Genomic DNA, 16,926 nt, shown 5'->3' on the forward strand with positions numbered 1-16,926 from the left:
GAAATATTGAGAACCTGTGTTAGTATAGCTTTAAAGCGTTAACAAATCTATATAGTTGATCTGTGTCTATCTGTATGAAAGGTTCTAAGGATTTAACTTTTCTATATTTTACTCAACTGGAACAAACTGAAGTCTTACTCGGCCGATTTGTTATACCTCACTTCTCATTCTGAGATGAGGACCATGAGGTTATGCCTTTCTACCAGAACTTATGCATGTAATTTGAGATGGTAATATTGTAGAGGATTTCTTATACTTCAATAGCAAGGAATTTCAGCTACCCTCACTCAATTTTCATACTAAGTGAAAATGTCAAACAAATTATTGCTGATGATACGGAATGATACAATCAAACATGAGCATTTAATTTTTCAGGACGGGTGCAAATCGCAAGATAAGAAAAATTAGAACTCGACTATACTACGTGAATCGGAATCACCTTAAAATTATAAATCACGAGAATTTGTTCTTTATCCCTACAAGATTCATACATGTGTAAGATTACATTATTACTTCGGCCCGATTAGCAGGACATCAAACTTGTGCAGAGCTGAGCTGAAGTACAGCAATATGTTACATCACGTATAGAATACTGGAGCTGACAGCTCCTTCTCATCAAGACGAATCTATTTGCATTTGTGTATCCTTTTCTGTAGATTGATTCTGCAGAAAAACCCGTTTAAGTATGTACTACATCTATAAATACATCTATAAAACTCACTCTAAGGTTTGGAAATTTAAGGAAAACTTTAAAACTTGGAGTGCAGCAGATTTTTGCCTCATGCTAGTGCATCGATCATTATTCATTACACCAAATTTATGCATTTATGCTCCTATAGATTTTTTACGGTATCTATGAAACATTAAATGTACCTTTGACTTCATAATTATTTGGCTGTCAGAGAAGTACTGATTTGGATGGTTAATCCCAGCTTCACATGATGTTCCATGAACAGCTTCAAACGTTAAGGTGCATGCCAACTGATACAGACATTGCCAAATAGTCTAAACATATCAGCATCATGCCAGAGCAAAATCAAAATCATCTCCCAATTATTATTTTTATGCATCTGGTAACAACTCACCTGATAATGCTTATTCCGAACTTTGTTCATTACATCGACAAGAGCACGACTATTAACTCCCATTCTACTGAGAGCAGCTGTGAGATTCTCTTCACTGTTACAAGAAAATGATGAGTCAACATATAAAACTATAGAAAACCATTACCCCACTATTTCAAAAATAAAAGTGACCAGAAGCAACACGAAAAAAGGAATTGTAATAACAAACAGGACAAAAACAAATATGAAGAAATTAGCCAAGGTGGAAATATCATTTCATTATACCAGAACTGTGGTGTTAGATGGTCGTTGTAAACTCTCGAGTCTCGATGATAGTAAATTACTTATTTGCTTCAATAGTTCTATCAAATCTAATATAACCGGTAATGTCGTGCATGTCAAGTTTAGAGATTATTTCGTCACAACTTTTTTATCAGTCTGTTTTAGTTTATATAAATAGAATCCTGAAAAGTGAAAGGTTTTTCATAAAAAAACCTGAAATGTCGATAAGGGCATCCATGATGATCTCCTATGCCAGGAGTAGATGAGATGATCTTTTGACAGGAATAAGGCGTGTAATCCTGTAAAGTATAAAACAAACATATTAGATGGTAATAATCACACACGGCACCAGATTTGGAGCTTTGCAAGATCTTAAAGCAGTGATAACAACTAAAAAGTTCAACGCATCTACAGATAACAGGAAGAACAAAATCAAACAACCAGAAATTTCCTTATATTCATATTCAGAGTATCCTATGATTTGATTCTGAATTCATCATTCAGGAGTTTTCATTGTTATAAATTGAGCCCAAGTATATAGCATCTGTAAACTCTCAACAATAGTAAGATTGATGTCATACCGTTCTTTTTCCTTCTCGTCCATAATTGTGTCGTATGCTGTAGGCATATTCTTTGTCAAATCTCTCAGCACCAACCTATTGCATGTTAATTACTAGGTGTCAGATCAAAAGGTATGGAAATTATAAGGACCAGACAGGCAGTAGCAAAGCATTATACTTGTATATATTTCATACTAAAACATCCCGTTATGTATTTAGAATATGGATAGTAAGCTGGAAATGGACTGCTACCTTGATGGCTGATAACATGCTTTACCAAATTATAGTTGAAACTTTATGCCCTTATGATGATGAAAAATTATTGAATGAAATGCTCTAAGAACACTAGAGTCGTCACCTTTCGTGAGAACTCGGCTTTCCAAAATGCAAGCGCATCATCCAGCTTTAACCCAACACCCTGCACATGGAGGTTGAGCAAAACCACATGTCAACAACCAAATTGAGATACAAGATAATAGAACATGATTCTTATGATTATTTAGTGTCGTGCTTGTAAAATTTCAACTAACAGTTCCACATTTGGTTATCATTAATCACCATCAATGTGATGCGACTAACATACAACATCCAACCATTTTAAGTCGCTGTTATCTTCATTTTATGCTTAAATAGAGTAAAATGCCAACTAATTCAACCAATGCATACTATGTGTTGTAGGCAACCACAATGCATATTGATTCCCAACTGACCAACAGTCCAAAAGTAGAATAACATGTTATAGAGAATTTCAATGCCTGCCTTTATTTCGAATGGCATTCCCGCAACCACAGGAAGCATACCATATTCTCATAATCTCATTCCAATTTTATGCACACACGTAAACACAGGACATAAGAGGATTTAAGCATTAAATACCTTGAGAAATAGACCCAACTGCATTCTCCCTCCATGCTTCAGGTGATGCTCCTCTCTCAGCTGCAAACGAGTGGCTATATGTCAAATAATATAAATATAAAAGGGACATCTATGAGCATCATAAGAAAAGAAGTATTTGAGACAAGAAGCAGATAATAAAGAGTGGGGTTGATCAATCAGTTCTCTGTGTTTTCTCTCTTTTGTAGCTAATCAAAAGAGGAAGAACAAGCCGGAGAAACATAGAAAGCTCAAGTGTATGGCGAGCTGTTTACCTTTTGAAATAGGTGGTGCATGCACATAGGGAACGAGCTCTTAGCTATGTCATCAATATCTCTTAATGATATCTCAGCAAATTCTTTTGGCTACAAAGACAATCAACAGGTCTCATCAACTTCAACTTAAACAAGTTAGACCTATGGGTAATAGACCGAAATAGGTGATGAACAACCTGAGAATAGTCCGGGCCCAGGTAGCTTGTGGCCAAGGCTTCAACTATCTAAACAGAAATGAAAGAACAAAAAAGAATGTCAAAGACCAAACTTAAGATAAGTGCTGCTGTGTCGTTCAAGGTTTGCAATCCAGAACTCACAGGAGTCAGCCGATCTTTCTCTTGTTCTATGAGTGTTGATGTCCACTTTCTGCAAACATAAACTTTTTCTTCAGAGCAAAAAAAAAATGATGTTAAGTAAATAGCTATCACGGATAAGATTTTAAACTTTCAAACAATGAGAGGATATATACTTTCTGAATTTATATAGCTATCATCACCTGAAAGTCAACATCAATGCCTTTGACAGATGACTGCGGAAATGTGTGGCAACAAGGGAAACCACCTATAGTTGGGAAAGGAGACAGGAAAGGAAATGGTTATTTTCTTCATTAGTTGGATTCAGCGCAAGATTCAAAAGAAAGCTTAAATTTTAACCTGACCCATGGCAATATATGCATTCCCCTTGCTAAGGAATACTCTACGGCTAGTGACAAGTTCTGGAACTTCTTCAAATGGTACCTTAATGAAGGGTGGGGAATACGACATAGATGAGATATGTTCTTAATTTCAAAATTATAAGAGCAGGGACGTAATCTTAAACATTCCAAACACATTAAGACAAATCTAATTATCATTATATCAAACATCTACTCTCATGGATACCTCATAAAGGCTTTGAAGCTGATAGCCAGATAGACTTCAATAATCTTCTGATAATTTCATTTCTCTACTTGATTTTTAATGATACCCACAGCAATATATGGAATGAAAACTATTAAAAATGACACTTTGTTCTTGAGGACCGCTGACCAACAGGAACCCAAATAGTTTGTGGAAACCACATACAAAAAAGTTGGAGGACTAATATCCCGCTTAAAGAAGACCAATTTTCATAATTCATGAATAAAGATTAAAGAATATATTGGGTTCCATAATGTTATAGAATACAAAACAAGTAAAGTGAACACACCTTATAAAATATGGCATCAACTGCAAAACAATGACAATAAAGAAAATGAAAAGAATTAGAACATAGACATAACAGAAAATGTATATCATCACTTTGGAAACTTTATGAAGAACAATTGCATGAGCATGTTACCGCAAGACCTAAGAAGTACCGGACACTTCAATAGTGCACATAACACTGATAACAGTGCCTCCAAGTGACACACAGTTCACGTTCTATCAGTGACATTTTAACGAGTTGGAAGTATTGTATTGTGAAAGACCATAAATATTGAAAAAGAGAAAAACACAGTGCTTATTGAGGTATACTAGGTGGACAATTAAGTGACCATATACTTTTTCCATACCAGTGGGTAAAGATTGATTCGTGGCACGCGCAACCTGGGCCAGTTTGTCCATCACACTCTGTAAAGGAAGATAAAAAAAAAACTATAGTAATTGCAGCACATACTACTAAGATGTTGTAGACTTCAGAAAGTATCCCACTGTAATACATCTCAAACAGTTCTGAAATCCAATGCAAATTCATCTTTCCGCATCTCATCAGACTACAAACCAATTGAGTAAAGTAATTACCTCGAGCTCTGACATATCAACTTTCTTGTAGGCAAGACCAAATTGTGCCATGAGCGCCCTCTGCAGACCCAAAACAACAAGTTCAAAATAGAATTCATGAGCAACTTAGAATCAAAATGACAATTGAGACACCCAAAATAAAAGTATCCCGACTACCTGAGCCTCAGGTCTTTCATTGCGAAAACGGTGACGAAATAGGGCAGTCTCCATGGAAAGAAACCATCTCCTCTGTTCATCGCTAATGCAAAGTAAACAACAAGTACAATATCAGATCAAACTCGACAAACCAAACAACAGAAAAGAGAAACACAAGGTGCTTACTTTCTGCAATAAACAAGACGCAGAACAAAGTGCGAAATGATGTCCTTGTTGATGACCTGTGATGCCTCAGGGTGCCTCATGTTGGCCTTCCAGAGATCATTCACCAGTTTCTCCATTTCATCGTGTTTCTTTCCTCGCGATAATCCATCGGATATCCCTTTCAGCACTGTTTAAATTAAGATCATCGTTAATTCCAATCAGCAGCAAAATCCGATTCTGTTCAATTGCAAACTATTGCAACTATATGAATGATCAGACCAACTGGATTTTGATGCAAACGAAAATCGGATCGGAGCGAAGGCCCGACGAAATCAAAGGGAAGAAGAGAGAAGTGGGGGGATAACCTCGGAGGCGGTCGATGGCGAAAAGCTCGAACACTTCGAGGCGGACATCGAGAGCCGGGGCGGAGCGGTAGAGAGGGAGAGTCGGCAGGTCGTCGTATCCGACGGGTTTTCTGGATCGGAAGGCTAACATTTTTAGTCGGCCGGAGGAAAGTGAGTTTCGGCGCTGGTGAAGATTTATTAACAGTTTGCGCGCCAAAAACAGCCAGCACGAGAAACAATGGCGGGAAAGGGTTTATGTGTCAATGGAACTTGCCCTACTTATTAATAGTTTATAGTTCAAGGCGCCAAATAGAAATAATATATGTTCACGGGCCAGAATGCCATATGATCAAAGTGTAGGGATTAACTTCAAATTTCACTAAAACCTGAAGACCCAAAGACTACTCAAAGCTATCAGATTGGATCCGCAAACTCAGACGCGCTCTTCCTCACACCCCTCATTTGTGGGTCTACTCGCAGCTCCAGCTTACCGAGTGAGTTCTTCTTCAATTCTTTCAATTTCAGCTCTCTAATTTTACGACTCTCGATCTAATTGTCCCAAGGAATCGATGTTGATTTGAATCTTGCTCACTCTTGGTGCTGTACTCTCTGTAATGCTAGGATTACTGCATTTGATTCTCTCAATTTGATATTTATACACACACACACACACACTCCGCAATATGATCTTTAGAACCTGATTGATGTTGGCGTTTGTCAGTATGAGATGGATTTAGTATAAGCGATTATATTTTATAACTGTTGAATCGTCGAATGCATGAGATATGTGATCTGTTGAGTCTGACTGTCTCTTCATTTCTGTTACTTACCTTGTAGGGAGTGGTGATGGATCCGATGGATGAATCCCTTAGGAAGCAGATATTGGCTTTGTTGAGAGTTATAAATGTGACGAGGTGCTGTAAGGAGGACAATATTCCATGCAAGATTGAAGAGGTTCTTCATGTGAATTGACTTATCAGTCATTACATTATTGATTTTGAATTTGTTTATAGTGCTCGATATTCAGCAGTGAGGGGTGTTCTTTTGTTTTCATTTCCCAGGGTCTCTTCTTGGGTTCAATTGGAGCTGCACATAACAAAGATGAACTTAAGAGCTTGAACATCACTCACATCTTGACTGTGGCTAGTTCATTGGCTCCTGCTTATCCAGATGAATTTGTGTATAAGGTCTTGAATGGTAATAACTGCCTGTCCTCTTTCCATTTTCTATTGCTCTACTCTTTGTCTAGGTTGCTGAACTACAGTTTGTGTTGTGAGGCAATTTGCTTCAATTTATTGTCTTGAAGTTTCTTGTATTTCTGTCACTCAATCTACTAGCATGATCTGTCCTTTTGTTTTGTATAGTTGTGATGGTTGTTCAACTTTTTTGTCATTATGGACCTATTAAGTACCGACCTATCATGCCCCCACCTAATCAAAATGTACTACAAATCATAATTATTGCTTCCAGTGAAGATTGTAGAACTAAATTTTTTTTTTCCTGTTGGCGTTCTTTGAAAATTGAGGTAGTCATGGACAAAGAATCAACAGACCTGAAACAGCACTTTGATGAATGTTTCAATTATATTGAAGAAGCTAAAAGATCTGGTGGTGTCTTGGTTCATTGCTTTGTGGGAAAATCCAGGAGGTAATTTTCTCTCCCTGTCTAAGCTATTATTTCCAGATTATCTTAGTTGTATGAAAAGAATACCACTTTTAATGTCAAGCACTATCCTAACCTGTAACAGTGAACCCTTGAAATATGATTATACATGACGTCTACAAAATTTGCCTCTATGTTTATAATATTTAGCCTTGAGTATATCTAATTCTTATGAATTCTGAAAAGTGATGCTTGTAAAATATAAACCTTTGATATAAAACAGATCAATCTGTAGTTTCAATTTCTGGTTTTAACTTTTACTTAACCTTTGATATATCTCCTTGTGTGATATAAAAGCATAACATTTTTTAGTACTTCCAATTTCTGTGTAAATTTTACTTGACCTTGATCAAGGTCACGAGTTAGTTAATTTTACCTTACTTTATTTGAACATAAATCAGACTTGAGTTGTACCCAACCCTAATTAGCTTGTTTATTGCTCCATATAACTGGAACTTAAGCACTATTACAATTTGGGACTTTTTTTAGATGAAGCTCGACTTATCTATCTTTAACCGTGCAGTGTGACCATTGTTCTTGCTTATCTGATGAAAAGGCATGGTATGAGTCTAAATGAAGCTCTTGAACATGTGCGGAGCAGACGGCCACAGGCATCTCCCAATGCTGGTTTTATTTCACAACTGCAGGTCTTTGAAAGGTCCATTCATGGTGCGCAGTTTTATCATTACACTTTTTATCCAACTAGAGTCGTATATGCCTACTTTTTTATTTCATGAAACATTCGCATCCTCCTGAGCCAAATAACAATATAAACTTCATCTGAATTTTTAGTTTTGAGCAGTATTATAATGCAACTCTGTGGGTGAAAATGATTTTCGTCAGTCTGTAGCCCATCTAGTGGTAGAATAAAGCTTATATTAGTAGAAGCTAGTATATGCTGTCATATAAGTCAGGCCAGAAATAAATTTAACTAATGTAGAGAATTACATGGCCATGTAGAATTATCAAAAAGTCATGTTAGTCCAAGTGAAGCACAAAGAATCCTTTCTTTGTCTTGGTGTGGAATTCTGTAATTTACCGACTCCAGAATTCATTATTATCACCTGAGCTGCATGGTGTCATATCTTATTTGTTTTCCTTCAGGACTAGCATTTGGTTATATTTTGCAACAATTCCCGTTCTAATTTTGTTTCCCATGGATTTCTTTATACTGTAGCAAATGAAGAGAACAAGAAACTTTGAAGGACTTCAACTATACGAGGAAAATACCTTGAAGAACATCGTTTACTCTAATTACCAAGATGAAACATTTTGTGATATAGAACTCCTATAGTTTACCAAAAAATAGAAAGAATGATGAGCCATGTGCTGGTGATTAGAATTTAAAGTAAATTGTAAATAACCAGGATACAGTGTATTGCTTAATGACTACCCATGAGAAGATGATACGATACCAAATGAAGCAAGAAGGATGAATCTGAGTCTACATTTAACTTTTATATCAAATTCACTATGAACAATAGTGCCTTGGTGCTGTGACCATCGCGGATAAGTTGATGCGAACAATAGTATACTTGATGTGTTACATGACTGGTCTCTGTTGGTAGTGCTTGAAGTTGAAAGAATCCATATTTTTTGGATGGATGTCAATCTCGGGTATATTTTCGTTGTGTAAATTGAGACCGACATTTACAATAAACCTGAAACTCATACAACCTTCTAGTGCAATCTCCTGCAAACACTAAACAAGAGTAGCGAGCTAGCGGGAAAGGCTTGCTGTGTTTCCTTCTCTCTCATTCTTTACTCTATGATTGTTTTGGGCATGAACCTCATTTATGTATTCAGTAGAGTATTAATATCACCAGAATGTCAATAGCAGTTCAGTGATGTTGATGGATGTTCCCTGCGTCGCTTTTATGTCTCGAGGTCCTTGGGGTATCTTACCCACCCAACTATTTTGTTTTTGTTATTAGTAAAGGAAAACAGAAACGGATGTAATCTAGTTGTGTGATAAATTACCCTCCTAATGTGTCCGTGTGACTTGTAAAGTATCATTCTCCTTTACCCTACAAACTGTTCTCGGCAACTGCCTCCCAATATTGCTCCTCTTAACGGATCTTCTGTACTCAAATAATCACTGATGAGAATCGTACTACAATATAGATATATCTCTTAAACAGAAACTAACAAGTAGATCATATTATGAAATGATATCGCAAAGATTACGAAGTGAGTTGGAAAACAAGAATGTAGAGCATGAAAAACTAGCTACAGCTACTAGCATACGTTGGTGCTCATTTAAGAAAGCACTTGATCGATCCAGCTAGCTAGGTATAAAGTAGGAAGATGAACTTGCAGCCCGCAACCATCATATTTAGCTTCTGTGGGTGTCTCTCTTCCTTTCGACTCCTAATCGTTTGTGTGGCTATGGAAAAACTAAAATATATGTTTTCATACTAGTTAACTAGCTAGTTATACAAGAACATGAAGAGGGTGAGCGCGCATGCGATGCATGATACATTTAGAGAAGAGAGTAGCGATATATAAATGTGCATGGGAAATGAAAGATAGGCATAAGTAACTATAGTAGTACTAGTACCACCACTCTTACTCTTGTTTCTGTTTGTATCATGTATCATCTTCCTTCTGTTTACTACCCACGGGGGGCACGTAGTTCGACCTAATCTCATAAACTTGAGACGCGTAATAATACTCTCTATCTCTCTCTCTCTCTCTCTCTCTCAACACAGAAATGGAGTAAAATTTCTTCACGAGAATGCGACATAGAGCATTTAATATGAACCCAACAGGTGGTGCCGTAAACTCTTTCCTTGTTTCAATGAATCTTGTTTAGTATAAATAGCAGAGTTTTCAAGTTCAAAGAAAGTGGCTGATCAGATAGAGAGGAAACAAAGCTACAGAAACTCAGAGACGGACACAGCTTTCATTTGTTACCCAGACGATTAACCATGTCTCACATAGCTGTGGAGAGAAACAGAAGGAAACAGATGAACGAGCACCTCAAAGTTCTACGCACTTTAACCCCATGTTTCTACATCAAAAGGGTAACCTTTATACTTCGTTTTCTCTGGCTTCAATCCTAGAGGAAAACCCTAAAAAGAACCCGAAATTGTGATGTGTTTGTTCTTATGAATTTACTCTCTTTTCTGTTATGTATGTATGATTCAAACTAAGTTTGTGTTAAACTTGTTGTTAATGGTAGGGAGACCAAGCATCAATCATAGGGGGTGTGATAGATTTCATCAAGGAGTTGCATCAAGTTTTGCAGTCTTTGGAATCTAATAAACGGAGGAGGAAGAGCCTAAGCCCTAGCCCTAATCCAAGTCCGACACAGCCACTGCTACTACTGCCACCGACTCCGCCACCCCAACTTGATCAAAGCCCTAAATTCAATTTTGGGCTGATCGATCAAAATCATGACCGTGCGATCAAAGAACTAGGAGCATGCTGCAACTCTCCGGTGGCAGACGTCGAAGCGAAACTCTCAGGGTCCAACGTCGTGTTGAAGATAATATCCAGGCGAATTCCAGGTCAAGTTGTGAAGATAATAAGTGTGCTGGAGAGGTCTTCATTTGAGGTCCTTCATCTCAACATAAGTAGCATGGAAGACACTGTCTTATACTCTTTCGTCGTCAAGGTATACTAATCTAGCCTTGTAACAGAAACTAAAAACCTATATATCTATGACCTATAATTAATTATCAACTATCCATAACAAGATATATATATACACACACACACACATAAATAGCATAATAGTACTTGTCGACCTTCATCAACAGATGCATGCAAGAGAAATGATACTGGGAAACATTCTAGGGTTTTAATTCCCTCGTAGTTGTTGGAGAACCTAATCTGAATCCCATCAAAAAATGCTAAATGAACCATGATCATAATAGCACACATAAATATATTATCAATTTTGAATAGAAGAGGGATTAAGAGCCATGGTCACGATCATCGTGAGTAACTTAGCAAGCAAATATTGGTTACCTGGCCATCAGCAATATTGATGGAGTACGTACTACTATAGTTTGTAATTATATCGTATAATAATGACTCGCGATCGCGTATTTTCTTTGCTTATTTGCTTGTGCATGCAGATAGGACTGGAGTGTCAGTTGAGCGTAGAGGAACTAGTTCTTGAAGTTCAACAGAGTTTGCGCTCGGACACTGCTTAACTTAGAAGATCGAGGAACACAAACACAATAACCAGACGACATATTATTAGTTTGATCGAGTACGTACGTACTGGTTAAGTTAGTTTGATGCATGGTTAATTTGCTATACGTATTTCACCGAAAAATGGTGATAATAAGCAATGTTTGTGCACTACGTATGAACTCTCCTTTTGATCTGAATATATGAACTCTTTATAGACTTTATTTAACTATTAATACATGCATAATATGCCACCACGTACGCCATCTTCAAGGAAGAGAATAAACAGAGGGTATATATAGTCCTTTTTCATAGCAGAGCCCCGTTTTAAAATTAAAGTGCGGGTTCGTTATTTTACTAATTTTTGAGTCATTTTTCACATTTCCACCATTCAGTAATTAAGTATGTATGTATAGATTATCCATACAAAATTTCATTCAATTTGGTGACCGTTTAAGTTTTTACAATTGTGATTTATAAGAACGGTCATGGTTGGACAGATTATGTTGGTTCATAGATTTAATAATGTTTTGAAACTTTAATGATTACTAAATTGGGTGAAATTTTGTATAGATGATCTATACATGCATACCTAACTACTGAATGGTGGAAATGTGAAAAAATGACTAAAAAATTAGTGAAATAAGGAACACTAGACTTTAATTTCAAAGCGAGGCTCCGCTCTGGAAATAGATTGTATATATCTGAGAGGATCAATGTAGGTCTGTAGTATCTTTTTGCTGATAAATGCATACAGCAAACATGAAACATGCATATATATACTCTGTCAATTAAACAGGAATATTGATCGATCAGTTAATACGGATCGGGCATGGCTGGATCATTGTCAAGTGCTCATGATTATCACTCAGTATGTGGTTGGCCGGTGGATATTGTTTGATTAAATATCACTGCATGTTAAGATTGATAATGTTTCTGGTTAATCACAACACTGTGAATCTATGATGGCATAATGGCAAGACTAGCAACTGTTTCCTTGAAGTTGTGAAGTAATGGAAAAATGCTCGATCGTCATTGGTTTTCCATAGTAAATCGATGGCATATATAGAAGGCATTTTTGTCCTAAGACAACTGTACGTAATACCATAATATGAATATGAAATAGACATCTTTGGCATGCACGACCAAGCTAGGAATCATCCAATCCTTCAAAGTACAACGCAAGCCGAGCCGGATTATAACTCGAGTCTATATATACAGATATATACTTGCTCTTATCACCTCTATTTATAGAGTCGATAGACCCGAACATGTGCAATTTCTTCAGTCTTTGAAGCTTTTCTTTTCGTCAGCGATCATATCTCATAAATCAAGTAAGTTAACAAACGAGGTTACATCATCATCCACAATTTCATTTTGGGTACGTTCAGTTACAAGTAGATTGACTTGAATCATGACCCACCCCTCATCCCACTTCATTCTCGCGAATTTAGCTCGATGCCACTTGCACTATAAATCCTCCAACAAACTGGTTTAGATAAAGAGCCAATTACATTAATCCTAATCCATAGTCAAGCCATAAAAAGATAAGGAGCCACCGGAATGAAAAACATATTCTGTTTCAATTAATCAAAAAAATAAACATGCATGTACTGCATTGTGGATTTTGAGGATGAAGATTTAGATAGAGATGGGATCATTTCTATGTGTCTTATCCCTCAGAACAGTGCACTGCAACGTTTTACCTACCCTTTGACATTGTAAGTCTTCCAAAATTAACATGCACTAATCAGTTATCAGTGACCTATTCTGTAGCCTCACAGCGACTTCTTTCATTCCAATGTCTACTCCATTGTAGCCAGTGACAGAGATAATGAACCTAATATATTTTGTCACATACTATATGATTGGATTGCGAAATGTAAAGTGGGTTGATTTGTTACACAGTTCCAATCAACTAAGCAACTATATAATCTTCTTAAAGCAGCAGAAAGTAAAGCATTCATAAAGCCACAAATCCGTGATTAATTAGCTGCTCGCGTCTTTGTCCTTAGACCTACATGAACTTAAACTAGTAAACCTTCACTTTCTCTCCTCAACTTGACGGACAAACCTTCTATATGATAAGGTGGCGCGCTATAACAGACTGAGAAACCCTTGCTCCAATATATAGGAAAGTCTGTTATTCATAACCCAGCCATATTGCCCACTTTCTGCCTTTACTGCGGTTATCATTGACTGGGAAAAACTTGCGATGTACTGGAGTCGTGCCTTGAGACATGGGCGACTGTGTCGCACTACTCTTATCCGATGGCACGGGCGTTCTCTTCTCCCCGTAGGTTACATATTCTGCTTGAGCGTACCGTATCGCCTCTGTCATGATTTCATCATAGGTGGTGTCCTGCATCCTTGGGTCCACGTTGATGTGGAATAAGAAATTCTCGGACCTCAATCCCTCCTTGAACGGCTAGAGCGAGTGTTTTGTTAAAATTGCGGCACTTGGATGCAGCTGTCTGCCATCTCATGACAAAAGCGACCGAGGTCTCTTTATTTTCTTACTTCACTTGGAACATGCCGTATGTGGTGTGCGCAGCGCCAACCATGAGGATGAACCTGTTTAGGAGCACAATAATTAGCTGCGCGAATGAGTCCATGGAGTTCGTTGATTGCTCGAAAAACCAGTTCATTGCGTCACCGTCCAATGTCTCACTAAATAGGTGGCATAGTGTTGCATCATCGAACTCCCTACTTGTAGTAACCTTCTTGAAGTTGTCAATGTGTCGAAACAAGTCTCCCTCACCCGTGTAGGGCGTTATCTTTGGGCTTTTTGATTGTGGCGGGCGGACAGTGTTCATGATGTGCGCGGTAAAGGGTCTTAGCCTTACTGCGAATATTGGTTGGCAACGTGAATTGGTGTCCAGCTATTCTATTGCATTCAGTCACTGTAATATCAGGGTCAGTGTGGGGTCTGGGTTGTCGCCATCAGTACGGGGTCATGAGCGGGAAGTTACATTAACTTAGGGGATGGAGGTCGTTTCCTTTCAAGCTCGGAGGGGGTTAGGCTAATACTCAAATTAACTTGTTCACCCCATTTTGATTGCGCGCTGTCCTCGCCCTGCGACTCCTCTTGCCTTCGACTGCGCTCGGCCTTTGATAGCTACGCTCTCATCTTGTCAAGTTCAGCCTGTAAAGTCGCAGCTTTTTTACGTTCAACCTCCTCTCGTTTCTTACTCTCGGCGAGGTCTTTTGTCATACTTGCTAACCTTGCGGCCGCAACGAGGTCGGGTGTTACGTTAGTGCTCGCAACAGTCCTGGGTGTGGCGGTGAGGATTATGAGATCTTCGTTTGGGGAGATCAGGGGTGATTTAAGCTAAGGTCTGTGACGTCCTCAACGTGACCGTCAGCCAGGTTAGGTGGCAGGGAATTAGGGGTGCTCATTTCGAAATTCAGCTGTTTTGCGAGGTTTTACATGTGTATCAAGGGAACTTTTTGTTACATATTCCCACAGACGACGCCAATGTTAATGCAGTGTACTACAACGGTGTAGTTCACTTCACTATGCTGATCTAAGATGTGGTATGCCCTTTGCTCCTTTTCCTGTCACAAACAGTATAGCTCGTTAGAGTGGAGACCACAGCGGCGTGATCTTCAATTCTCCGATGCTTAAGTCAGGTGGGTAGTAATTTCTGCATAGTAATAATAAATAGTCAAGATTGCTTACTTTAAGAGGTTAAGGATTTGACCTTTAATAGTTGAGGTAGATCATTCACTCATCCTCTGATGTGGGACTTGGTCTAATTGAGGTGTTCCTGGAGTTTCCTTTAAGACGTGTGTGCGGACGCGTCCGTAGTTGGTTTGAGCCGCGGGACAGCTTGTTGTGCAGCTGGCATAGCTGGCTCCATACCCATACTGCGGGGTCGGGTTGTTTTTGAGCCCAAGTGTGCTAATAGTCTCACTAATTATAGCTAGACATAAGCCTATACCAATAGTGGCGAGGACGAATGGGAACCAGAACTCCATTGATGGGAGTTGGGAGGTGTTTACAATTCCTCGAGGTAGCCCGAGGGAGTCGATTTCCGTGGGAAAAGGTATTGTGGTGATGATTATGTTCGGGTAGTCTGCTAGGTATTCGGAAATGGATTTAGCATTTGAAGGAGTTGTGATGATGGTCACTTTGATTCTCCGGTGGGAAAGAGCTTTGGAGAGGTCTGATAATGGAAGAGTGTGGCCATGAGCCATGAAAGGAAAGATCACAACATGAGGCTCTAACGGGGGTGATGCCATTTTTCTCTATCGAGATGGTTTAATGAATGATATATATTGGTCTTGACCTGCCGTCTGCCGCCATTACCGGAGTTTAAGGGTTGCCAATCCAAGCATTCCAACTTAATCAACAAGTAATAATACAAAGAAGAAATACGGGTATGTGTATTTTCACGGACGGGCGGTTCTGATAAGAAAAAAGGGCGGTGCCCCCGGTGGGATTCTGGTTGTGGCGGTACTCTTCGGAGTTGTGTGGGTGATTGCCACTTTTGTAAATTGCTCATGCAAAGGAGCTGATTCTAATCCTTATAAGATAATTTGAAAATAAGATGTGTATTTTCATGCAAACTAATTATAATAATGCCTACAAAATTACATATATTGAAACAAAAATAATTCAATAATCAGGCAAGCTAGTATGATACAGAATTCACGTCTCAAAGATGGCTGATATAATTAATTAAGATGACAAGCATGTGTACAAAGTTCATGCTAACCAATAATATCAAACCCTACAGATCTGACACCATTTGTATTTTGTAACAAGATCTTACAAGTTTTGGATAGTTGTTATTACTTGTTAATCATATATTTTTGGAAAATTCATGCATATTCTGTTATTGTGATTAGACGAAGCTGAACGATTAAGTCATGAACTCATCTAGTGTCGTACCATTGCTCAAGTTTTTTCTTGAGCCTGCCCCAGATGGGTCCATGCATATTATAGGATTTTGATCATAAATCCTTCAGATTCATGATTGCTAATTCACAGACAGTAATAAGTAGTACAAATAATCCACAGCATGGTGTGTTGTTGTGAATAGTCTTTTTCATTCGCTGCAAAATTGTTCTGCATCATAAATCATAATGATTGGAACAGCTCAAGAACACAGACTATAATTTCACGATCCTCAGAATCATACCACGTGAACACCAGAAGATTACATCTGAAGCAAGATTGAAATGAAAAGACATATATACAAATTATGATTGTTGGGTAAGTTTTATCTTGGAGGAACATTCATTGTTTATTCTTTTACAATTTGACCAGAAACACACCCCATTCATGAAAGGAATTTTTGGTTATTCTCCCATGGTAAAAACAACATTCAGATATATATGATATTACTGATTTGATGCATTTTGTTCTTTCTAGCTTTGGCTTCTTTAGTGTTTTTATTGATCTTACTGTCAACCCAGTACAAAGTTTTATTGAGAGATGAGGTGAAGCCGAAATCTGTAGCTGCATCAAATAAATCCTAATTGTCATGAACACACCCAGCCAAAGTGGTCCAACAGCTATGAATTTTTGCACCCAAATTATTGCAATAGCAGCCAAAATGTGCTGAACCATACACCAGTAGATGGTACTCCATTGTCTCAATGCAGTCAAGTTCATTGCCAAATTTATCTTATTCCCTAACTTTATAGAAGTT

General features: G+C 38.0%; 3 protein-coding genes across 5 annotated transcripts; 2 read left to right on the forward strand and 1 right to left on the reverse strand.

The window, feature by feature from the left end:
• Positions 1–344: 344 nt before the first annotated feature.
• LOC126791551 (probable DNA primase large subunit) lies at positions 345–5,643 on the reverse strand. Its single transcript, XM_050518012.1, has 18 exons — positions 5,483–5,643; positions 5,139–5,304; positions 4,974–5,055; positions 4,818–4,877; positions 4,589–4,646; positions 4,243–4,262; positions 3,708–3,791; positions 3,551–3,615; positions 3,372–3,420; positions 3,231–3,278; positions 3,055–3,144; positions 2,783–2,842; positions 2,265–2,324; positions 1,928–2,002; positions 1,560–1,645; positions 1,086–1,179; positions 874–981; positions 345–663 (listed from the first exon to the last, which is right to left on the reverse strand). The coding sequence occupies exons 1-18, from the start codon at positions 5,610–5,612 to the stop codon at positions 616–618; spliced, it is 1,383 nt and encodes a 460-aa protein (XP_050373969.1). The 5' UTR covers positions 5,613–5,643; the 3' UTR covers positions 345–615.
• Positions 5,644–5,809: 166 nt separating this feature from the next.
• Positions 5,810–8,553, forward strand: LOC126791561 (dual specificity protein phosphatase 1). Of its 3 annotated transcripts, none has more exons than XM_050518024.1 (6): positions 5,810–5,955; positions 6,299–6,415; positions 6,523–6,658; positions 6,991–7,108; positions 7,647–7,792; positions 8,301–8,553. In XM_050518024.1, the coding sequence occupies exons 2-6, from the start codon at positions 6,308–6,310 to the stop codon at positions 8,324–8,326; spliced, it is 534 nt and encodes a 177-aa protein (XP_050373981.1). In that variant the 5' UTR covers positions 5,810–5,955; positions 6,299–6,307; the 3' UTR covers positions 8,327–8,553. The 3 variants fall into 3 exon arrangements, with proteins under 3 accessions (XP_050373981.1, XP_050373982.1, XP_050373983.1); XM_050518025.1 differs by having other exon boundaries at positions 7,054–7,108; XM_050518026.1 differs by having other exon boundaries at positions 7,057–7,108.
• Positions 8,554–10,010: 1,457 nt separating this feature from the next.
• Positions 10,011–11,347, forward strand: LOC126791560 (transcription factor MUTE). Its single transcript, XM_050518023.1, has 3 exons — positions 10,011–10,149; positions 10,308–10,742; positions 11,209–11,347. The coding sequence occupies exons 1-3, from the start codon at positions 10,054–10,056 to the stop codon at positions 11,284–11,286; spliced, it is 609 nt and encodes a 202-aa protein (XP_050373980.1). The 5' UTR covers positions 10,011–10,053; the 3' UTR covers positions 11,287–11,347.
• The last annotated feature ends 5,579 nt before the right edge of the window (positions 11,348–16,926 follow it).

Source organism: Argentina anserina, chromosome 4, assembly GCF_933775445.1.
Source record: "Argentina anserina chromosome 4, drPotAnse1.1, whole genome shotgun sequence".
Lineage (NCBI taxonomy): Eukaryota > Viridiplantae > Streptophyta > Magnoliopsida > Rosales > Rosaceae > Argentina > Argentina anserina.